This window comes from Leptodactylus fuscus, chromosome 2 (genome assembly GCF_031893055.1).
Source record: "Leptodactylus fuscus isolate aLepFus1 chromosome 2, aLepFus1.hap2, whole genome shotgun sequence".
Classification (NCBI taxonomy): Eukaryota; Metazoa; Chordata; class Amphibia; order Anura; family Leptodactylidae; genus Leptodactylus; species Leptodactylus fuscus.
Window position 1 is genome coordinate 56812636 of NC_134266.1, and position 25436 is coordinate 56838071.

The window sequence follows — 25436 nt, forward strand, 5'->3', positions numbered from 1 at the left end:
CTGACTGATGGTTACTGTATAAAGATCTGCATTATGCACTGCTGTGTACAATAAGGGCTCGTTCACACGGGGGGGGGGGGGTAGATTTTGGCACCGAGAGTGACGCGGGGAGCCACGTCACTCTTGGGTCAATTTCTACGGAACGGCGGGCCGGAGGCGGCTGAGCAAGGTAGAAGACAAATAGCCTTTCTTACGACTATTCCGACGTGTTAAATAGAAAAAAAATTGTTTTAGTGGTAGAATCCCTTTAAGGGATAGATGAACACAAAGTAGCAGATAATTGTGAAGTGGAAGTAAAATTATAAATGATTTTCAAAATTATAATCAAGTAAAAATCTGAAACGTGTGGCTTGCAAAAGTATTCAGCCCCCTGTACTCTGATACCCCTTAATAAAATCCAGTGCAATATATTGCTTTCAGAAGTCATTTAATTAGTTAATAGAGTCCGTTTGTGTGTAATTTAGTCTCAGTATAAATGCACCTGTTCTGTGAAGGCCTCAGTGGTTTGTTAAAGAACAAACAGTATCATGAAGACCAAGGAACTCACTAGACAGGTCAGAGTTAAAGTTGTGGAGAAGTTTAAATCAGGGTTAGGTTATATATATTTATCCCAAGCTTTGAACATCCCAAGGAGCATCGCTCAACCCATCATCCAAAAATGGAAAAAGTATTATACAACTGCAAACCTACCAAGACATGGCCGTCCATCTAAACTAATAGTTTGAGCAAGGAGAGCATTGGTCAGAGAGGCAGCCAAGAGGCCCATGGTCACTCTGGAGGAGCTGCAGAAATCCACAGCTCAGTTGGGAGAATCTGTCCACAGGACAACTAGAAGTCCACTCCACAAATCTGGCCTTTATGGAAGAGTGGCAAGAAGAAAACCATTGTTGAAAGAAAGACACAAGAAGTGTCATTTGCAGTTTGCCACAAGCCATAGAGGGGACACAGCAAACATGGAAGAAGGCGCTCTGGTCAGATGAGACCAAAGTTTAACTTTTTGGCCTACATGTAAAGTGCTATGTGTGGCGGAAAAGTAACACTGCTCATCCCCCTGAACACACCATCCCCACTGTGACACATGGTGGTGGCAGCATCCTGCTGTGGAGAGACTTTTCTTCAGAAGGAACAGGGAATCTGGTCAGAATTTATGGGAAGATGGATGGAGCTAAATACAAGGCAATCCTGGAAGAAAACCTGTTGGAGGCTGCAAAAAAACCAAACAAACTTGATATTGGACAGGAGATTCACCTTCCAGCAAGACAATGACCATTAAACATACAACCAGAGCTAGAGGAATGGTTTAGATTAAAGAATATTCATGTCTTAGAATGGCCCAGTCACAGTCCAGACGCAAATCCCATTGAGCATTGACAAGACATGAAAATTGCTGTTCACAGACGCTCTCCATCCAATCTGGCTGAGCTTGAGCTATTTTACAAAGAAGAATGGGCAAAAATCTGTCTGTAGATGCCAAAGCTGGTAGAGACATATCCCAAAAGACTTGCAGCTATAATTCCAGCGAAAAGTGGCTCTATAGATTATTGATATAGGGGGGCTGAAGACTTTTGCATGTCACAATTTTCTGATTTTTATTTAGTTTTGTAAACCTTGTATCATTTTCCTTCCGTTTCACAATCATCTGCTACTTTGTGTTGGTCGATCACTTAAAATCTCAATCAAATACATTTAAAAATCAATCAATAAATATTTTATTTAAAAAAAAAAAGATGTAGATGGATCCAAGGATAGTCATCAAATAGATAAAAGGAAGGCCCACGCCTACCCCAAAGAGTCCAAGGATAAAGGCTTTATTTCAATCCACACACAATGCATTTGGGTGTAACAAGGACTAGATGTCTTTAGTCTCCTCATCTTGTTTTTAGCGCATCAATAAAGATTCTATTGAATGTTTTAATACCATGAAAACTCATCGGACGACCTGTAACATCTTTTATGAATGGCCTCATGTACTCTGAGTGTGTCTGATGACAATCCCATGTCTTCCACCAATTCTAGATAACCACAGGTCACTGCAATTGAGTAATAAGAATTAGGCTGAATTCCCATGGCCTCCATGAATTCCAATGTCCATATCATAACTGGAAATCCCATCCCCGGCTATTAGATCCCTATGGTGCTGCCAGTTTGGAGTATTACAGAAGGTAGAGATCCAACTAAAACATATACTGTAAAATAGCGATAAAAATAAAATCTATATCCCTATATCCATTAGAAAACCCAATGTATGTGGTATCCACCTAAGCTGCATTCATTAGCTCTCAGTGGCCATATGTTATTATCTCCAGGATCACCAGGACAGATAAAAACCTGCTTATTTGCAGTGAAAACTGCAGTTCCCGGATGGTGGGCACCGCCACTACCACCACTCTAATGGCGTCATCCCCTACACACCCAAGCTTTGGCTGTGTTTGGGAACAATAACTGTCAAACAGGGGGTAGTTTGGGCATTCACATATAGTCACACGGCTTTTTTATATATTAAAAAAAAATATAAACAGACTTTTTTTAAAAAAAAAAAAAAAAAAAAAAACCTCTCCAAAATTCTTTCAAAATATGGTTAACATAAAACTTGATTAAGAATTAGAATAAAAAATGATGGAAAGAATAATACTCCATGTAACAAAGACTAACCCCATCATTGTAAGTCAAAAGGGCAACCAAGTATCTGTTGTGCCATGTCTGGTTTCAGTTATAAATGGAAACCACAATGCAAGTGTGAACATAGCCTTAGGTCAAAGCTAAATCAGGCACAGTAGCAAGGTGGGCAGAATACTTTAAGATATAAATGTAATTTCTACATGTAAATGGGCAAAGCAAATTTGTCAGTCAAGTCTGGTGTAAATTGAGGAAACGACAGCAGTGCAAACTCATCAGGAACTTAATAATGAGGCTATATATTTATATATATATATATATATATATATATATATATATATATATATATATATATACACTCACCGGCCACTTTATTAGGTACACCTGTCCAACTGCTCGTTAACACTTAATTTCTAATCAGCCAATCACATGGCGGCAACTCAGTGCATTTAGGCATGTAGACATGGTCAAGACAATCTCCTGCAGTTCAAACCGAGCATCAGTATGGGGAAGAAAGGTGATTTGAGTGCCTTTGAACGTGGCATGGTTGTTGGCGCCAGAAGGGCTGGTCTGAGTATTTCAGAAACTGCTGATCTACTGGGATTTTCACGCACAACCATCTCTAGGGTTTACAGAGAATGGTCCGAAAAAGAAAAAACATCCAGTGAGTGGCAGTTCTGTGGGCGGAAATGCGTTGTTGATGCCAGAGGTCAGAGGAGAATGGCCAGACTGGTTCGAGCTGATAGAAAGGCAACAGTAACTCAAATAGCCACCCGTTACAACCAAGGTAGCCAGAAGAGCATCTCTGAACGCACAGTACGTCGAACTTTGAGGCAGATGGGCTACAGCAGCAGAAGACCACACCGGGTGCCACTCCTTTCAGCTAAGAACAGGAAACTAAGGCTACAATTTGCACAAGCTCATCGAAATTGGACAATTGAAGATTGGAAAAACGTTGCCTTGTCTGATGAGTCTCGATTTCTGCTGCAACATTCGGATGGTAGGGTCAGAATTTGGCGTCAACAACATGAAAGCATGGATCCATCCTGCCTTGTATCAACGGTTCAGGCTGCTGGTGGTGGTGGTGTCATGGTGTGGGGAATATTTTCTTGGCACTCTTTGGGCCCCTTGGTACCAATTGAGCATCGTTGCAAAGCCAAAGCCTACCTGAGTATTGTTGCTGACCATGTCCATCCCTTTATGACCACAATGTACCCAACATCTGATGGCTACTTTCAGCAGGATAATGCAATGCCATGTCATAAAGCTGGAATCATCTCAGACTGGTTTCTTGAACATGACAATGAGTTCACTGTACTCCAATGGCCTCCACAGTCACCAGATCTCAATCCAATAGAGCATCTTTGGGATGTGGTGGAACGGGAGATTCGCATCATGGATGTGCAGCCGACAAATCTGCGGCAACTGTGTGATGCCATCATGTCAATATGGACCAAAATCTCTGAGGCATGCTTCCAGCACCTTGTTGAATCTATGCCACGAAGAATTGAGGCAGTTCTGAAGGCAAAAGGGGGTCCAACCCGTTACTAGCATGGTGTACCTAATAAAGTGGCCGGTGAGTGTATATAGAATGTGTAGAGCTAAGTATTAGGAATTCACCTGAAATGGCAACAGTGCACTCTAGTGGCAGGCTGTATGTACTGCAATTAAACAGTCCAGCATTTTTACAAATCGTACTTCACAAGAGATAAAAATAAATTAATGTATTTAATAATAGTTTCATTTATTGTTAACACATACCAAAAATGAAGATTTGATTCACAGCTATAAGGCTCAGAGTCTATGATAAGAATAGCATATTTGAGCAAGTGTGGTCAGTGGGATGAGACTTGTAATGGTTTATGGTCTGAAAAGCAAAACATCTCCATATCACACAGGGACCATATTCCAGTGTCACTTCTGAATTAGTTTGTTGGATAATTATGTCTGTAAGATAGCTCATCAATATCAAAGCAGTTGGGGTCTTCTGATTCCCCCCGATCAGCTGAGCCATACAGCTCTGTACACTGTGTAGTGACAAGTCAATCTGACTAAGCATACAGTACGTTCTGGCCACTACACAGTGTACAGTTCTAGTACACCAAAGGCTCTGATGAACAGCTGGTTGGCAGGGGTGCTGGGAGTCAGACACCCAATAAGCTGGTATTGATGATCTATCCTAAGGATAGTCAATTGTAAAGTTGTGGCATCTTTTGATGTCCCTAAAAGTGGTATGCAGTAGTGCCGTAGAGTTGGTGCTCTGTATCAGCTCTCTTCCAATGGTTGTGGTCAGAGGAACCTCCTATTCCAAGAACCCAAAGGTGTTACCTGACTAAAAACAAAAAAAAATGGTGAGGGTCTGTGAATTGTATCGGTGTTATGGATGTCCTCTGTTCAAGTGTCAGCCAGTTGCCATTTGTGTACAGGTTATCACTGATGTCAGTTCATGTTGCTGAATGGAAATCAGAAGTAAAATGGCTCGGTAGTTAACACGGTGGACTTGGTAGTGCCGATTCCTGGGTTGAATCCTGCCAAGGACAATATCTGTAAGGAGTTTGTATTTTTTTTTTCACCGTATCTGGGTTTCCTCCCACACTACAAGGACATACTGATAGGGGATTGTGAGTCCTATATGGGAGACGCTGACAATATCAGTAAAGCACTGCAGAGTACGATGGCACTATATACGGTAAGTAAAATAAATTACCTTGTAGTTTAAAGGGATGATTATGCAAATATTTATCCACCATCCACATGAATGGAAGAAGCCCTTTAGCAAGTGGCACACTTACATTTAGCCTGATTCGCAGGATTGGTGGGGGTCTCAGCTATAGACAAGGATAAATATACTTGGTGGCACAACCCCTTTAAGTAACTGAGTTTCCCAGTCAATCGATCATGGACTAGGGAACACCAGCACAGTTAGAAAGTTGTACATTCAGCCTATTAGGACACATCAATAATTTTATTTACTGTTATTTAGTGTAAAACTACAACAATATCCACATTTTTGAAAAATTGTGAAAATTTTGTTTATTTTTTTCTTTAAAGGGGCTCGATCAGCAAAATTAAGCTGATAGAGCCCCACATATGGGTGAATAGCCTTTAAAAACCGCTAATCTAATTTTAAACCCCCCGCCCATTTTAAAATAAAACTATAAGAACATATATGTAAATGATACCTGAACATGCACGCTGGGAGGTCGTGCACAATCCGACGTCATCTTCGGTCCCTCCTTCCAGCGATATCCTCCTCTTCTGGATCTTCTCCACCTTCATCTTCTGTTTTTCCGGCGGGTTGCGTTCAAATCCCGCGCGTGCGCAGTAGCGCTCCCTCCGGAGTGCTACTGCGCACGCGCCGCCATTTTTGTTTTAGTTCTAAGTATCCTTAGAACTACGCAAGCAAGCATAGCCAGAAAAAAAGAAGATGAAGGCAGAGAAGAGCCAGGACAGGAGGACGTCACTGGAAGAAGAAAGAAGAAAATGGAGGGACCGAAGATGACGTCGGATCGTGCACGACCGCCCAGCATGCATGTTCAGGTATCATTTACATATATGTTTTTATGGTTTTATTTTAAAGAGGACCTTTCATCAGATCGGGCACATGCAGTTTTTTATACTGCTGGAAAGCTGACAGTGCGCTGAATTCAGCGCACTGTCGGCTTTCCCGATCTGTGCCCGGTGTAAAGCGCTATCGGTCCCGGGACCGTAGCTCTTTAGTGTCAGAAGGGCGCTTCTGACACTTAGCCAGGGACGCCCTTCTGCCCAGCAGCGCCTATCGCGCTGTACTGTGGAGCGGGGAGGAACGCCCCCTCCCTCACAGTGCTCATCCATAGACGAGTATTATCAGGAGCGGGAGGGGGGAGTTCCTCCCCGCTCACACTCTACAGCATGATAGGCGCTGCTGGGCAATAGGGCGTCCCTGGCTAACTGTCAGAACCTCCCTTCTGACACTAAAGCGCTACGGTCCCGGGACCGATAGCGCTTTACACCGGGCCCAGATGGGGAAAGCCGACAGTGCGCTGAATTCAGCGCACTATCAGCTTTCCAGTAGTATATAAAACTGCCTGTGCCCAATCTGATGAAAGGTCATCTTTAAAACAGGCAGAGGGCTTAAAAAAAGATTAGCGGTACCTGAGCAGCCTTTTTAAATGATATTCACGCATATGTGGGGCTCATACAGCAAAATTTTGCTGATAGAGCCCCTTTAAATCTGTGTTAAAAAAAAAAAAGAAATGGCTTACATTACGTTGTAATTTATATGAACCACAAAACAGCAGAAAAAAAAATTACAACGTATCCACCTAAATACATCCACGTCAATGAAAAATGACGTGGCTGCTGGAATGCAAAGACAAACGCAAAAAATTAAAGTAATTGAAGTACCATTCTGGTGCAAGTTAATATTGCATGCATATTATATAGACCCATGGCCATTAATATAGAGGTGTAATTACCTGCCAATAAGTCAGTGCTCTTCAATGTAGTTGGGCGACATGTCTCAAGGTGACCCCCTGAATTTACATCCCATCTGCCCGGGCTCACCTTCAGCCAATGTGGCCCTATCCCCAATTTAACCTACAAACCTGCCACAGAGGTCACTTCAGCATAGTGAAGGGTAAAGTACCATGACAGATGGCACAGGTAGGAAATCCAGAAACTAGTGATGAAAACGACCCCAAGATGACCGCCATTAAAAGTTCACCAAGATGGCCGCTAAAGTTCACAAAAGATGGACAGAGATTTACTAAGCTGAATATGCCAAAAAGTGGCGCTAAATTTATTGTTGTAGATATTTTTGGTGCAAGAAAAGTTAATTAAAATGAGATTTAGATTCAGACAAAGGGGTAAAATTTCCATTCCCTATATAGCAGAAAACTGGCGAAGAGGAATGACACGGAGGAGCACTTTTAGAGCACATGCACCAAACGCACGCCTCAAGCCCCGATTCGCACCTCTCCAGGCACATTCTGCCAATGTGGTCATTGTGAGACAGAGATCAGGATAAGGACTCCTCTGCCACCTGATTTACTACCTAGATTTCCATTCTGGCGCCCGGACCTGACAGATTTCTGAAGAGATAGCAGCCTCTTCATAAATCTCTGCATTTCTCGGGTGGAAACCTGGGAGACCACATTATAGTCTATGGGGTCCGCGGGTTTCCACTTTTGAAGCGTCTTGGGTTTCTGTTTTTCGGGTCTCTAAGTGGACCCAAAGAACGGAAACCTGAACGCACATGTGAACAGTACACCAGGTCTTAACATATCTGCCACAATGAGTCACGACAGTATGAAGGGTCTATGTGCTAGCCAGGTTTTTCCCAGATAGCACACTGACTCATTCATCTCTGTGGGCCCATACACATGACTGTGAATTACAGTCACGATGAACCAGGGGTTTAGTCCAATTGCCATATTTGGAGATGGATTTTTCTCTGCAAAGTCCATTGGCATCTGCCTCATAGGATTTTATTTTTTTGCCTTTCTCTGGAGCTTGTTTGGGCTAGGTTCATACAAGCTTCCGCTAAAAAAAGTGTTTACCCGCGGACTCCAAAGACTATATTTGTATTGAAACGATACAATGTTAACCTGGCTTAGGTAGAACTGGATGGACTTGAGTCTTTAGTCAATCTTATTAACCATGTTACCATATAAGAAGTAAGAATAAAAATATGAAATTATTAATGCAAATAAAACAGACCAGAGTCCAAGTAGTTTTACTAAAAAGAAAAATAAATATTTTATTAACCAGAGCTCAAATCTAGCTTTGCAATCCTACATGGTCCCTAAAACCAAAGCCACTAGCAGTGAAAGCGGTTCTCCAGGACTTTAATATTGATGAACTTTCCTGAGGATCCGATTTTTGGGGCTCAACTCTCAGATTACAGAAGGGGGTTCAGGATTTGACTGTGCACTATACATCTGTACTACATATAGCTCTGACCCATTCACTTCTATGGGATTGAGTCGCAGTACTACAAACTACAGACTGTATGGCACTGTACCTGGTAATGGGGAACACCACAGTCATTCATACAGCTGATCAGTGACTGTGCTGGGAATCAGACCACACTGATGTGATTTTTTTTAGGGATAGCCCACCACTAACAATATCAATGACCTAGAGTCCCGCTTTAAACACTTGTATGTAATATTTAAGAAATTTGCACTTGAAATGTATTTCAAGAGGAGCCTTCAACTCTTCACCAACATCAACTCTTTACATCCTTTAGGGGTTGTCCAAGACTAAGATATTGGGCTCCGCTCCCTCTTCTCAGGCCAGTAACAGGACATCACTTCCATTGGTCGTATGGTCAGTCCTATTCAGATGATTGGGACTGATCAGCAATACAAAGCACAGACCATATACAATGTACAGCAATGTGTTTAGTAAGGTGGGATTTTTTTCTAGCCCCTACCATTGGAGCAATAATTGATATGTTTGTTTCAGCACCCCATAGGTTAATTAGGTTCTCTACTGTCAAGTGGGTGGTCCCAGGCTATCTGCTCATGACCCTCTCCCTGACAGTAGACAGCCTAATTAGTATATCGGGTGCAGAAACAGAACAGATTGTATGGGAACGGAGGGAGCGGGAGATGAAATCCCACCTGCACCAGAAAGATTCGGATGGTACCTACTGAATAATGTAAAGAGTTGGAGTTAGCAGAAGGGGTAAAAGATCCTCTTTAAACAAACTGAAATGTACCTTATGTTTAACAACAAAAAAAACCTAAAAAAACCACCTGATATGTACAGTTCTCTGGGGAGATCGGCCACAGCAATTTCAAGTATAAAGAACTTCTCCAGTTAGCATAGTAGTTAGAAAAACAATGAACAATGTAGGAAGTAGAGATAGGGGATGGCATCGAGACCGCTGAACATTTAGGGAAGGAGACCGCCAAGTATGCCCTCACTGTTATAGGGACAGAAACAAATGGTTGGACACTGGGATGATAACATTTTTATCGCTGATATCATGCAGACCTGACTCCTAAACAGGGTTTCCCACAATAGGAACCTACTACCTTTCCACAGGGTATGAAACAAGTGTCTAATCACTGAACGTCCCACTGATCACAAATACAGGGACTGTACCCGTCCCCCTGAAGGAGGTGATAGTCACACACAGGGCTGGGTGATTAGAAACCACAATTCATTTATGAGTAATTATTTTATGACAAAGCTTTTTACAGAATGGACAGGCCAAGGTCCGACTAATCGAAAATCCCTCTATCTCTCGAAGGAAAAAAAAAAAAAGATAATGGCTGAATTCCTAAAAAAGTATAAATGATACACTATCAATAATTGTATAATATTTCATATAATTATTGAAGTTATTTGAAAGACGCTGAGACTATTTTTCAACTCCATCCAAAACTATCCCTGGATTTGGTTATTACTTGATTAATTATCTTTGTGTCATCCCATATAATACTTTGCTCATGCCCTGACTATATAACCCATGTAACAGTCTGTATACTGTCTACGTATATATCCCATGTAACACCCTGCACACAACAATATAACCTAGAAGGGTATCCCAGATAATAAAGGTGATGGGTTGGGAGAGCGGGGACCTGAGGGGACCAGATACCTATCTTAGGGTGCATTCACACTACGTAACGCCAGCATGTATCACAGCCGTACACGCCGGCGCTACAGCAGGGCTGCCGAACACTTCCCATTCATTTCTATGGGAGCCGGCATGCGAGCGCTCCTCATAGAAACGAATGGGAAGTGTTCGGCAGCCCTGCTGTAGCGCCGGCTTGTACGGCTGTGATACACGCTGGCGTTACGTAGTGTGAATGCAGCCTTAAGTTGTTATTGTGGGTTAATTTCTTTAAGTAGACCACAGAATGACTTCAGACCCATAGCTGGGACCACAGGTCCATAGCCGCTACTATGGCATTAGTTATACCAATGAAGGCCTCTTTAGCACCCAGTCTAGATCAGATATGCCCAGCTAATGTGACAGAGGCCTGGCCGCTCCCTCCATCTCTTACTGTAACATTATTCAGTTTTTACAAACACAAGTAAGTGAAGAATCCTTTCAACCATTGCTGAAGACAGAAGATTCAGCTACTCCAGGATTTCCTCTCCTTGCTGTAAGATCTGCGGTGGGATTTCTTCTCTTTATGACTGTACCTAATCTTCTCTCTGCCTTTGTGTTTGCTACGTTCTGAGCTGATGCTCCTCCGCGGGCTGCGATCTCTAGAGGAATGCTTTTTGTGTGACTTCTTCACCTTTCGGTAATCATCCTTCTCTGGACTCAAGTCCCGTTTGTGTTTTGTCTTTTGCTTGTGCTCTGTGTCCTGAGTGTGACTGTACTTGCTAGCTTTAGACAGTCTTTGAGGATCGGCTACCTCAGCTTTACTTTGATGTGCTCCACTTTCCTTCGTCTGTAAATCTGAATCTTGATTTGCTGAATTTTCATGAGACATCTTATTGCCTAGAATGCTGGTAAGCGAATATAGAGGTCGACCTGGATTAATGATATTAATCGGATTGTATTCCTGGAGTCGGGATTCTTCTACAAGGACTCCATTTACTGCATGAAGAGCTGAATTTGCATAGTGGATATAAGGCCGGATTGGCTCGTAGTCTGGGGGCGTTTGTGTTGAGGTAGATGTGACATAGTTCACTGATGCATCACGGCGGAGGTTTTCGCTGGGCTTCAGAGGATATACCTGCTGTGGTTTAGGATCATCTGTCATTTGAGAGGCAGAGCACAAGTTCCTATTAAGAAGGCTGTTCAGCAACTTCTCTCTTAATTCTCTCTCCTTCCTGTGTAAAGTAAGCGTTCTTTGCTTCTCCTCCTCAACACGCCTAAGTTCTGCCTCCTGTTGTCTTCTCCGTTCTTCTAGCTGCAAGAGACGAACTCTTTCCACTTCCTTCTCCTCCTGCTCACGAATCTTTGCAGCCTAAAAAAAAAAAAGACCAAAATGATGTCTACTAAATGAACAGGAATGGCTTTAGATGCGCATATTATGAACTCTGACATGTCTCTTCCAAGCTGCTCTTGGTTCCTAGTTCAATAAAAGTGACATCTTACTGTACAATTTGCTGCTCAGCATGTGAAACACAATTCTGCCAGAGAGAAGGGAGAGCAGGGATTAGATACCAGATCTGTGCTGGGTGGCCTCCCCATACTATAAAAAGGGGATGATAGCCAAGTGTTCAATCTATGGGAGATAAGCTCCAGAATGGTCATGTGACTGAATGTGAGAATGGCTTACAGAGGCAGCGCAACTACAGGCAGTGCATAAGTACATTACTGCATGTTAGCACCTCATACACTTGGCATATTACTTGTGGATTCCGGTCAACATCAAGTTATAGAATATCCTGGAAATGTCTTATAACTTGGTGTCACGAGAAAACCTTTCTAGTTCACCCCTTCCTGCTGCAGTCATTTTTTTGTTTTTGTACTTTATTTTTTTTGTCCCGCCTTCCGACAGCCTATTTTTATTTTGTTTTTTTCTATTCATACAGCTGTGTGAAGTCTTGGGAATGGTAAAATGGTGTGGAAAAATACGACGCTGGGCCATTTTCTTATGGGTTTCTACAGCATTAACTTTGCAGCAGTGACGCATCACCTAAATTCTGCTAGTGAATATGATCATAGCAATATCAAAAAAAAAAAAAATTATATATATATATATATATATATATATATATATATATATATATATATATATACACATATATATACACACACACACACATATACATTCTGCAAGTTTCAGCTTTTATTTGTACCATTGCAGGGATTGTCTCCGGTTTTGATCATAGAAGTAAAATGGAGGTTGGGCCATTTTAATTTTCTCCCCACTTTTATTCACCAAATGGGAAAGCTATTTTGATATGTTTATAGCTCGGTTATTTCCACTCGTGGACATACCCAATTTGTTTAGATTTACTTTTGTTCCTTTTTTATATATCATGTACATATATACTTTAATTTTTAGAGCCCTTAGAGGACTTGAACAGTAGGGGCTTGATCACCAACAAAAAACTGCAATACTAAGGTATTACAGTTCATTGTAAAATCCATTCACTTTCATTGGCAGCATAAGAAAAGGAGGTGCAAGGATTCTGTATGGCAGGTGCTTTGAAGAAGGCTTTCTTGTTTGCAAGAAATAATTATTTCCAGAAAAGTTTATTGTCCTAAGAATTAAAGGTGAGAAATTGTAAGGGCTCCAGAGAGACTATCTGCAGTATAACTGTGACAGCACTCCAAGGAATACAATATATATACTAGTATGACAATCCACAAAGGTATAAATGCTAGGGGCAACACGGTGGCTCAGTGGTTTGCACTGGAGCCTTGCAGCACTGGAGTCCTGGGTTCGAATCCTGTCAGGAACAGCATCTGCAAGGAGTTTGTATGTTCTCCCCGTGTTTGTATGGATTTCCTCTCATACTACAAAGACATACTGATAGGGGGAAAAAATGTATATTGTGAGTCCTATATGGGGCTGACAATCTGCATTTAAAATAATAATAATAAAAAAAAATATATATATATATATATATATATATATATATATATATATATATATATATATATATAATGCTGTATAAAGAATAATCTGCTCATGGTGTTGGTTACTAGTTAACACACCTACTGGTGTATCAAATCTAATAGTAAGGTCAGGACACGTAGCTAACACCACGCTAGAGACGCCATTACATAAAGAGCAGCTCTCACCTTCACTCTGCTTAGGAGCTCCACAATTAACCTGATGGACTGTAAATTCCTCTGAGCCAGTAAAAGCTTTCTCTCCTCAAATCGGATTTTCTCCTGCAATCTCTTTTGTTCCTCTGCTTGGATTTTTTGTAGTTTTTTCTTGTTCTTGCGAGCTTCCCGCTCTCTCTGCTTCTCCTCCTTCCTTTTTATTTTATCTTTACGCTTTTTCTCCTTCTCTGACTCTTCCAGTTCCTTCTGTTTTCTTAAAAGACAAACAGTTCATGTTAGGGGAACATTTGCAGCTTCACCATGGGAACAGATGTAGTGCTGCGACTCTAGATAGAAAATACAACTACCAATGCCAAAGTAGGCTGCACCCATTAACTGCAGGCACATAAGCAGTTACAGAAGACCCATCACCTGGGTAGGTGTTATTTCAAAAAATAAATAAATCATTAGGTTCCATAAAATAATGTAACCAAGCAATTAGAAAATGCAAAAAAAAATAAAAAATACAATGCAAATGACTCTACTCCCTGCAGAAGTCAGGACTGGAGTTCTGGGTACAGAGATCCAGTCTGGCATCTTCCCATAATTCTTGATGTCAAACCCAGCAGTAATAATTATGGCTATGACTGAAAATGCACTGTGTATATCATTTATACTGTACACAGACAGGCGGAAGAGTATAAACACTATATAAACACTGTATTCAGTCACAAGGTCTCATGATAACCACTCCAAACACTCATGGCTCTGGCAATGCCATTGGGGATTATAGGAAGGTGCTGGAAAGATGCGGCAATCTCCTTAATCAGATCTTCAGACCTGACTCCTGGGGTCCTTTGTGTACAAAACCCATGCCATGTAATTTATTTTTTTATTTACTTATATTTGCAAAATGATTTTTAAATATTTTTTTTTTTGGGGGGGTGGGGTAACTTTTTATTAATCATTATTATTATTATATTATTATTTTTTTACATAGGTCCCAATCCAAGGTGATTGATTTGTATGTTCCAAGAGGATCTAACACTAACGATTTCTCAATTCACATTGTAACGTAGTGTTGAGCGAGTAGTATTCGATCAAATCCCTCGCCGGCATAGGAATGTGTGTAATCCGCCGGACACCAAGGGGTTAAACACTTTGCATAGTCGATGCGTTTAACCCCTTGGCGTTTGGCCAATTATAAGCATTCCTATGCCCGCGAGGCATTCGATCGAATACTACTCGCTCGACACTATTGTAAAGCAACACGGGGGATCTGAGAAGTTCTTACCGTTCCTCCTCCTTTTGTTTCTCTTCAGCTTCCTTCTCTCGCCTCTTCTGTTCCTCTCGCTTCTGTTCTAGTTCTTGCAGCTTCTGACATTCAAGCTGTCGCTTTTTAATAGATGCTTCACTCAGATGTTTGGTTGTGTCAAATGAGACCTTTGAAATGTAATAAATACCATGAATTATAAGACTTTTAATGTACAGGAAATTCACTTACATATCTGTGAAGAGTCAGCCCTGAACAGAAGAGACGCCGGGGACAATATATACAGTATACAATACATACTAATAGGTTACTAAGAATACTTCTATATACAACCCATTTCACTAAAGCATTTGGTTGGTTCTAGTGTTATATTATTTGGTTTATTTTCTGATTTGCTAATATTCTTAGGATAATGACTAGAGATGAGCGAATACTATTCGAAACGGCCATTTCGAATAGCAGGCTCCCATAGGAATGAATTCACGCAGCCGGCGTGCAGGGGGTTAAGCAGCCGGACGCCGGCTGCATCCATTCATTCCTATGGGAGTGTGCTATTCCAAACGGTTTCGAATAGTATTCGCTCATCTCTAATAATGATGTATACCTATTAATAATGGCATGTGGCGGGAAGTTCTCAGCTCTGGTGGTACGAGATGTGCCTGCCTTTTAATAATTTGGGAACATCTGAGAGTCAGAATCTGAAATGTACAGCAGCTAGGAGCAAATGTAAATTTCAACTCTTACTTATACAAGTGTCTGGCACAAATAATGGAATCGTTGTCGAGCCATTATGGCCCACCCCCTCTACGCCTACATGTCACAAAAGTGGCAAGAAGTCACATTTTTTGCAGAAAAGTGAAACTGGTGTAGACTCAATGATAAATGGTTTAGAGATGAATTTGGTTGTGTAGATCCCCTTTGTAAGAAATGTAGAAGAATAATTGGTTGAGGCTGCCTTGGCCCTTACAGAACCTAAAAATAAGATCAAAAGGTGTGGAATTCATATGTGCCACTTATGCCTGTATCTTCACAAAATCAACAAAACCGGAAAATATTGAGTAAAAATCGATCCGTTTTTTTTTCTTCTGTAAATGTTCATATTGTGCCATCAGAGTAGGATGGCTACATATGACGTCAGGCACATGTTACACCAGCTGAGTTGTCCTGAAGCCATTCAATAGCCCCATGCCAGTGACTCAGTATGGGCATGTAAAGGAAGGTTAGTATCATTTCTATCCATCTACTCCAGGGGTCGGAAACCTTCGGCTCTCCAGCTACTGTGAAACTACAACTCCCAACATGCTCCATTCACTTCCATGGGGGTTCCAAGAAAAGCAGAGCAAGTATGCATGCTGGGAGTTGTAGTTTTGCAACAGCTGGATGGCTGAAGGTTGCCTACCCCTGGTCTACACTATTTATCACACGACTGCCCATGTTTCTCATGTCTGTGCCCATCACTAAACATATATGGCCTCATTCAAATAGCTGCAATATGGCCACAAGTCCTGGCTTATGTTCCATTTTAATGGCCCATCAGCAGTCCAAGCCTGAATGCAGGTGTAATCCATAGGATGTTGTTAGTACAGATTATTAAACCACTTAAATGTGGTTACATGACAGCCATCTCTATCTGCTAAAGAAACAAACCCTCTGCTGTAAAAATTGCAGGATGTCCACCATACTGTAAAGGGATGGCAGTGCTTACAGCAAACAGCGTGTCATTGTGTCTTCATTTGTACATATATTTTACAAACACACTAAATATCTTTCAACCCATTTACTAATAATTCCTTGGATAAATGTACTCAACCTGTGCGGTCAGCAGTGACTGGACAAAGTCAAGCTGTGAGGACACCTAGTTTTATACATTAATTTTCAGGAAGAATAACAGAGGAATAGCACAAAGAGATTTGCAGGAAAAAAAATTACCAACTAAAAATGTTCTTATTAAATATAATGCAACCTTTACGTTGTAAGACGTCCTTGGAGAATAGTACTTACATCTCAGCTAGTCATACCACCAGGGAGCTTTGTTTATAGAGCCTGCGCCAATATCTAGGGAAATAACATAGAAGCGACGAACAACAGAAGGCACTGTTAACCCTTCAAGCTACTTACCTTTATATTACAAGCCACGGCTTTTCCGTCTTCACCTTTATGCATAAGCTTCATACCACGCAAAGCATTCATTGCTTTCACAAAGCCGACATACTCCTTGTATTGTACGTAAGCTTCAAAGTTCAAATGGCCGCCAAAACTAAAAGTATGGAAGTTCCTACCAGTCATTTCTTCTCTATAGGGGTCAAGCACGGGGATATCCACATTCCTAATCTCACCAAAAACACTGAAGACCTTTATAAGGACTTCTTCACTTGGTTTCTCAGAGATAGAATCTTTAGAAGAAAACCACTTGCAAGGAAGGCCTTCTAGATGAATGGTGTCCGGTCTTTCTCCGGGCAAATTTTCATTCATGTCTTCTGCATCTCGAAAGAAAGAGTCCCAGTCATGCCTAGTGGGGAAATCTATTTTATACTCTGCAGCTCGCACTTTCAAGATATCAGAAAAGCCGCTTAGTTTTATACTTTTACCATCCAATGCGGCTATAAAAGCTTTGACTAAGTTCTTGTTCTCAACTTCTCCTTCAAACCGTATGAAGTCCATGGTGCTTTTGGAGATGCGCAATGTGGAAAACTGATGGTTATTCACCATGCCCTTAAGACGTTCCATTACCTCCCAGTTTGAGATGGATTTCCCAGGCTGCTTCAGTTGAGGGAGTGCCACGCTGATGATCATTTTGGAGATGGGCTTTAGATAAAGGCCATGCAGAGGACATAGTTCCACAGCTTCAGATGTATCGTGCACTATGGTTGCGGCAGCCATTCTATACAAAATCCTGAAAAAAAAGAAAAAAATATTTCATGAACTCTAAATTAGACTTGACTAGAAATACCCACAATAGTTATCCTTGTACACAAAGGTCATTAGAAATAGGAATTGAAAGGGGTTCTCCAGGATTAGGAAACATGGCTGCTGTCTTCAGCACCACACCTGTCCGTGGGTATTGCAGCTGTACAAGTGAGGCAAAGTATTTGGAAAAAGTGGCCATGTTTTTCTAAATCTGAACACTACATTAAATGTTACCAGCATTAAAGTGAACCTGTCAGGTCAATTTAGGGCTCTCAAATACCCACAAGTCCTTAAGGACCGAGGGATTAGTACCCCAAATCGCCCAGTTTTAAAGCCATCCATGCCCACCTTTAAGAAAACAAACTTTAATACCTACCTAGAGATAAGTCTGGAGTCTCAGCGGACTGATCTCTGGTGCTCCCAACGCCTGTGCAGTACTTCAGTGAAGGTGAAGTCTGGGGTATACGCAACGAAACCAAGGTATACGCCACTGGCTCAGTGAAGAACTGTGCAGGCAAGTATGACTTGGTGCACTACACTCTCAGTCTACAAGGACCTGTGGATGGGTCAGTGTCCAAAATTACCCTGACATTTTCTCTTTAACAACAATATACTTATTTATTAATATTAGCAGTGTAAATAACATTGACAGCCTTAGGGCGGGTTCACATCTGCGCTTTGTGGGTTTCCGTCTTCTGCCGACAGGAGACAGAAACCTGGCAATCAGTGTCTGCCCGTGAGCATCTTCTGATCTCTGCGCCGAAACAGTTTTTTTTTTTTTTTAACCGGACACAAAGTCCTGCATGTCCGATTAAAAAAAATGGTTTCGCCGCGGAGAGGCAGAAGAGGCTCACAGGCGGACACTTTGCAAACCCCTTCAAGTGAATGGATTTGAAAACTGACAGATGGTTTCCGTTTCATGTCCAGTTTCTCAGGCAGAAGACGGAAACCTGAAAGCGGAGACCAGGCGCAGGTGTGAACCCACCCTTTGTCTGCACCAGAGAAAAGAATATGCTGCTTGACTCGAGGCAGTGTTCAATGACCCCTTTCCTATATATCCACTGCAGACAAGTGTCATGACTGACAACTGACCCCTTGACAGGCAAGGTCCCACTTTGCAAAAACTTTTTTGCTGCAGTTTTTTGTGCTCAAAACAAGAATGACTACAAAAGGAATGGGAAATATATATAGGAAGCTCTTATACATCTGCATCCAAGAAAAGAGAAAACTGGGCACTCACCATTAAGTCTGCAGTAAAAAATCCAATCTTTATTTCAAGAATCCATGTTAAGATACATACGGGAGGAGGCACGCCTGTGGAGGAAGAGCGACAGCTGTTTCGTGCAGATAGCACTTTTTCAAGCTCAGCAAGCTCAAAAGTGCTATCCGCATGAAACAGCTGTCGCTCTTCCTCCACAGGCGTGCCTCCTCCCGTATGTATTCTTGAAATAAAGATTGGATTTTTTACTGCAAACTTCTTAATGGTGAGTGCTCAGTTTTCTCTTTTCCTGGACTGCATTTGGACTTTCTGCTTACTGAGAGCACCGCCATTGAAACTACATAAAGTTTGCCCCATCACTCTAAGGGTGAGTTCACACGGAGTAAAGTGCCGCATGATGTGGCACGTATATGCCGCGTGAGATTTTGCGGGCCGTATACGCTCCCATTAATTTCAATGGGAGCCGGGATCGTATACGCGGCGCTATTTTGCGGCCGCAAAATAGTGCGGCGTATACGATCCCAGCTCCCACTGAAATCAATGGGAGCGTATACGGCTTGCAAAATCTCACGCAGCATATACGTGCCACATCACACGGCACTTTACTCCGTGTAAACTCACCCTTATACAGCTCATTATACATTACAGCTCTTATACATCTACCTTGCTCAATACAATCCTGGCTTTGGATCAACAAACCACAACCAAAAAAGTTGGATTTCTGTAATGTGGGGCATTAGCATTAAAAGGATTTCCAGCCCTCCAGGCATACCGGTAGGTCAAATTTGATCAGTGGGGATCGAACAACCCTGAAATGATCAGGTTATCTGACTTCCGGAAGTAACATAGATGAACAGAAACCATCGCCAGATTTGGCTTCAGGTACCATCTTTATGCTGATGACACCCAATTATACACATCTTCCCGTGACATCACCCCTGCACTCATACAGAACACCAGTGACTGTCTCTCTGCTGTCTCTAATATCATGTCCTCGCTCTATCTGAAACTAAATCTCTCTAAGACTGAACTACTACTGTTTCCACCATCTAATAGATCTGTCCCTGATATATCCATTGCAGTCTCAGGCCTTACTATAACTCCTAGGCAGCATGCCCACTGCCTCGGGGTCATATTTGACGCAGACCTTTCCTTCATCCCTCATGTTGAATCACTCGCATGTTCATGTCACCTCCACCTCAAAAACATCTCCAGAATACGCCCTTTCCTTACCAGAGATACACTAAAGACACTTATTGTCTCTCTGATTCATTCTCGCCTTGACTACTGTAACTCCTTACTAATCGGTCTTCCCCTCACTAAACCCTCCCCTCTACAATCTATTCTGAATGCAGCGGCCAGGCTCATCTATCAGGCTAGACGCTACAGCGATGCCTCTGGTCTGTGCCAGTCGCTACATTGGCTGCCTATTCATTATAGAATAAAATATAAAGTTATCACTCTCATCCACAAGGCTCTCCATAATGCCGCACCTCCATACATTTCCTCCCTCATCTCTGTCTACCGCCCAGCCCGTGTTCTCCGCTCACTCAATGACCTAACACTTACATCCTCTATTATCAGAACCTCCCACGTTCGTATACAAGACTTCTCCCGAGCTGCACCACTTCTCTGGAATGCTCTACCCCGGACAATAAGATTAACTCCCAACTTCTACAGTTTCAAACGCAAACTAAAGACGCATCTTTTCAGACAAGCCTATCACAATTCCTAATGCACAAAATTGTCTGAACACTGTATAAGCAATGCCGCCCCTGCTACCTCGTGTCATCCCCTCTACCTCATAGATTGTAAGCTCTTTTGAGCAGGGCCCTCAGTCCCATTGTGTGAAATGACGTTCTTTGTTATGTATGTCTGTATCTGAACCCTATAAATTGTACAGTGCTGCGGAATATGTTGGCGCTATATAAATAAAATGTATTATTATTATTAACAGAAGCATCCGCTCATACTCAAGTAACAGGCCCAAAGATGCAGCCCCATTCACTACATAGCCGTGGTTCAGGGGTATTGCAGCTTGAACGCACACAGCCTGTCTGACACAGCAGCATCCTGCGCCTGGAGGGTGTCAGACCCCCACACATCACATACACATCACCAATCCTGTAAAAGATCCATTTGAAGCTGGAAAACGTCCTTTTAAAGCGTTCTTCCCATTAATAACATTATCCATCACCTACAGCAGGGGTCCTCAAACTTTTTAAACAGTGGGCCGGAGGCAGAGCAGGTCGCACAGACATCGGGAGCGGTGCCCTCTAATAGGTAAAGTGAAGTGCGCTCCATGGCCTGGCCCGAGCTCCCCAGGAGCTTCATTAGAAATGCACGCCTGCCAGCGTTGTCGGCGGGGCCAGACAGAAGTGCTTGGCGGGCCGCATGTGGCCCGCGGGCCACAGTTTGAGGACCCCTGACCTACAGTGTCTGGTCACTGGGAGTTTCACCTGTAGGACCTCAGGTCCTGGATTCCCCTGTGTGAATGCAGCAGTCATGGGCATGTGTGACACTAACTTCTATGGGACAGAGACAGCTCAGCGTTATCAGTTCCACAAAAGTGAATGGGCTAGTGGTCACACATGCAGACTACTACCCATAATCACACTGGGACCCCCATTCCTGTAACTACTAGGGGGTCCCAGTCAGACATTTATCTTGTGGTTAGTGATTAAAGTGAGAAAATCACCGCTATTAGGTCCTTGTTATCTCTGCGACAGGACCACTGACTGGTACACACCATGCAGGGTGGTGAAAGGGTTAAGATGGTGCAAGAAGCAAACAATACATATATCCTGCAGGATGGGAGTGAGTGAGGCACAGGAGAGCAGTAGCGGGCCCAGCAGGACCCTGTAACCTGTATACACAGCAGTGTTCTGGGCAGCACAAGCAGACATTAAGCAGGACCCTGTAACCTGTATACACAGCAGTGTTCTGGGCAGCACAAGCAGACATTAAGCAGGACCCTGTAACCTGTATACACAGCAGTGTTCTGGGCAGCACAAGCAGACATTAAGCAGGACCCTGTAACCTGTATACACAGCAGTGTTCTGGGCAGCACAAGCAGACATTAAGCAGGACCCTGTAACCTGTATACACAGCAGTGTTCTGGGCAGCACAAGCAGACATTAAGCAGGACCCTGTAACCTGTATACACAGCAGTGTTATGGGCAGCACAAGCAGACATTACCCTGTAAGCACATAAGAGGATTCTACAGGACTAGTTCTCCTTTGTGTGTATACCGCCGGCGTCTGCTCACACAGGACCGTCATAGCAAACACACACCCCGCCCCGCTCCCTGCAGCCACAACCCGCCTACCTCTGCAGCAACCTCCAGCACCTGCACCGCTACTGCACATCCGACCAGGAAGATCACACGATCGTTGTGTAACCTGGGATGTAGGCGGGGCTAGAGCGCCGGAAAAAGCATCCGGGTCATAGGCTCGGTTTTGCTGTGGTTTCTATGGAGATACGTAGAGTAGTCTTCTTCTGAAGGCGGGTGTCTTTACCGGAAGTGGATGAATCGCCATTTTGTGTAAGGGCAAAGCGCCGTTTCGTTGTGGCTGAAGCGGTTTTTGACGTTTGTGTCATGACAAGCCGTCCAGTGTGCGCAATACTAATGCTGAGGTGTTTTGCCAGAAAATTGCTTTTCCTGTTCTCTATACAGCCCGGACCCTAATCCACCCAAATAAAGCACACATAGCTCCAAAGTGTGAACAATTAAGGTTATTGGAAATGTTTCCTTTAGGGTCCCTTCACACGGAGGGAAATGGTGAGGAATTTGGTGTGGAATTTCAGCGCTGAAAAAAAAGCCTCCCATTGACCAATGGATTCCCTTTTTATGCTAGCATTGTGCCTACAGCGACCTGGGGCCGGAGCAGGGGCGTAACTACCGCCATAGCAGGAGAGGCAGCTGCCACAGGGCCCGGGACATTGGGGGCCCGGTGACAGCTGCTACCGCTGCTATCATTATACTCGGGGGTCTTTTCGGACCCCCGAGTATAACGGACCGGGAGAGGTAAGAAACATAAAAAACATGTTACTTCCCTCTCCACGATCCTGCCAGGCCTCCTTCCTGACGTCTCTGACATCACATGAACCCGGCCTGCGTCCTGGGTCATGTGACGTCCGACGTCATTGAACAAGGACAGCAGCACAGAAGGCAGCGGAGAAGACCACGTAGGAGCACAGGTAAGTAACAGTAGTTTTTTATGTTTATGGGTGTCCACAGTGGGACATAATACTGTGTGCAGGGGCCACTATGGGGGATAATAGTGTTTCCAGGGGCCACTAAGGGACATAATACTGTATGGAGGGGCCACTATTGGGGATAATACTGTGTGCAGGGGCCACTATGGGGGATAATACTGTTTGCAGGGGCCACTAAGGGACATAATACTGTATGGAGGGGCCACTATGGGGGATAATACTGTGTGTAGGGGCCACTAAGGGACATAATACTGTGTGCAGGGGCCACTGTAGGGGATAATACTGTGTAATGGGGCCACTATGGGGCATAATAGAACGTGCAGAAATGTGTAGGAGGGGGTCGGTCGAGATCTTCGGTGTCGGTCGGGGGGGGGGGGGGTGCGATGTCAAAAGTTCGCCACGGGGCCCCACCATTCCTAGTTACGCCACTGGGCCGGCGTGCACAGGGAGCACAGAGGTGAAGCAGGAGCGGTCCACAGGCTATGCCGACTGGGACTGCGGGACACGACCCACAATCCAGGACTGTCCTGTAGAATCCGGAATGGTTGGGAACTATGAACTGAGGATGTATCAGCCTCAGTTACAGGGGAAAACAAAAAAAAAAATTGTGGTCAGATGCACAATGTAAAAAGTACATACAAAAATAGAAATGTAAAAAAAAAAGTAAAATAATTTTTAAAAATGTAATAAAAAATATGCCAATACCATTCCCTCATCACAGGTTCTAGCCCAATCCCCAACGACACAATACAAAATAAAAATTACTGTAACAGAGAGGAAAAACTATTTCAGGCTAAGGCCCCACGTTGCAGAAACGCAGCTTTTTCGGGTGCAAATTTTTGTGTTTTTTGAGCCAAAGCCAAGAATGGCTACAAATGGAAAGGGAAATATATAGGAAGCTCTTACAGTTCTACCTTTTACTCAATCCACTCCTGACTTGGGCTGGAAAAACGCAACAAAATCTGCAACAAAAAAAAGCTGCGTTTCCGTAACCTGGAGCCTCAGCCTTAGGGTGCATCCACACTACGTATACTGAAGCTTATTCTGAACATAAAACACATTCAGAATAAGCGGCGTATAAAGCAGCTCCATTCATTTCTATGGGAGCCGGCATACGAGCGCTCCCCATAGAAATGAATGGCTGCTTCTTTCACTCCAAGCAGTCCCATTGCAGTGAATGGGAAGTGCCTGCGTATATGGCTAGCTCTGCTCATGCCGAGCCGTATACGCTGGCACTTCCCATTCACTTCAATGGGACTGCTCGGAGTGAAAGAAGCAGCCATTCATTTCTATGGGGAGCGCTCGTATGCCGGCTCCCATAGAAATGAATGGAGCTGCTTTATACGCCGCTTATTCTGAACGTGTTTTATGTTCAGAATAAGCTTCAGGAAACGTAGTGTGGGTGCACCCTTAAGAAGTATTTTATTAGCACTTTGTGCTATTAAATAAAGAAAAATGAAAAACAGACATGTTTTCCCTCCTCATTTCTTTACATTTTCCCAGATATAAAAATAAAAACAATGTGAAAATAATGCCCTATGTGTCACCGAAAAAAGATGCAAAAATTAATAGAATAACCCAAATGATAAAAATGTTATAGCCCTCAAAACCGCACATAAAAACCTGAAAATGTGTCTGGTCCTGAACCAAATTGGCCCAGTACTGAAGTGGTTAAAGAGGACCTTTCACCACTTTTGGGCACATGCAGTGTTATATACTGCCGGAAAGCTGACAGTGCGCTGAGTTCAGCGCACTGTCGGCTTTCCCGATCTGTGCCCGGTGTACAGAGCTTACGGTGCCGGTACCGTAGTGCTCTATGGTCAGAAGGGCGTTTCTGACCATTAGCCAGAGATGTCCTTCTGCCTCGCGGCGCCTATCACGCTGTGCTGTGGAGCCGGGAGGAACGCCCCCTCCCTCTGCTCACACAGCTCGTCCATAGACGAGCGTTATCAGGAGAGGGAGGGGGCGTTCCTCCCCACTCCACAGCACAGTGCGATTGGCGCCGCGAGGCAGAAGGACGTCTCTGGCTAATGGTCAGAAACGCCCTTCTGACCATAGAGCACTACGGTACCGGCACCGTAAGCTCTGTACACCGGGCACAGATCGGGAAAGCCGACAGTGCGCTGAACTCAGCGCACTGTCGGCTTTCTGGCAGTATATAACACTGCATGTGCCCAAAAGTGGTGAAAGGTCCTCTTTAAGCTACCTCAAAGTATAATTAAAACAAAACAAAAAAAAAAAAATTTTCATAAATGAATAGTACAGGCAATAGAAGATACTTTGTAATATATCAGTCAGGCTGAGTTACTTTTTCCATAGTAATGTATGGAGATGGGAGGGGGGCTGCCGCAGCACTCTATTATTCTATGAGTGAATTAGAAATAACAGGCTACCTGTGGACAGAATGAGGCAATAAATCAATTGCTTTCTCCCCTCCTCCTTCAATAGATCTCTGTGCAAAACAAATAGGCTGATGAAGAGATGGGGAGGGGAGAGGGAGCAGCAGTCTGATGAGCGGTGAAGC

The 25436-nt window shown here is 43.3% G+C and overlaps 2 protein-coding genes across 2 annotated transcripts in view; both read right to left on the reverse strand.

Annotated features, from left to right (window-relative positions):
* The window catches only part of ASMTL (acetylserotonin O-methyltransferase like), a 155836-nt gene extending 150621 nt beyond the window's left edge, over positions 1-5215 (reverse strand). The window contains exon 1 of the mRNA XM_075263844.1: positions 5211-5215. The gene's annotated coding sequence lies outside the window, so the exon portion shown is untranslated. The remainder of the gene's footprint in view (positions 1-5210) is intronic.
* A 5138-nt stretch (positions 5216-10353) lies between these two features.
* Positions 10354-22097, reverse strand: AKAP17A (A-kinase anchoring protein 17A). The gene is made up of 5 exons (XM_075263802.1): positions 22023-22097; positions 16686-17460; positions 14589-14737; positions 13328-13568; positions 10354-11537 (listed from the first exon to the last, which is right to left on the reverse strand). The coding sequence occupies exons 2-5, from the start codon at positions 17445-17447 to the stop codon at positions 10692-10694; spliced, it is 1998 nt and encodes a 665-aa protein (XP_075119903.1). The 5' UTR covers positions 17448-17460; positions 22023-22097; the 3' UTR covers positions 10354-10691.
* Between the last annotated feature and the right edge of the window lie 3339 nt (positions 22098-25436).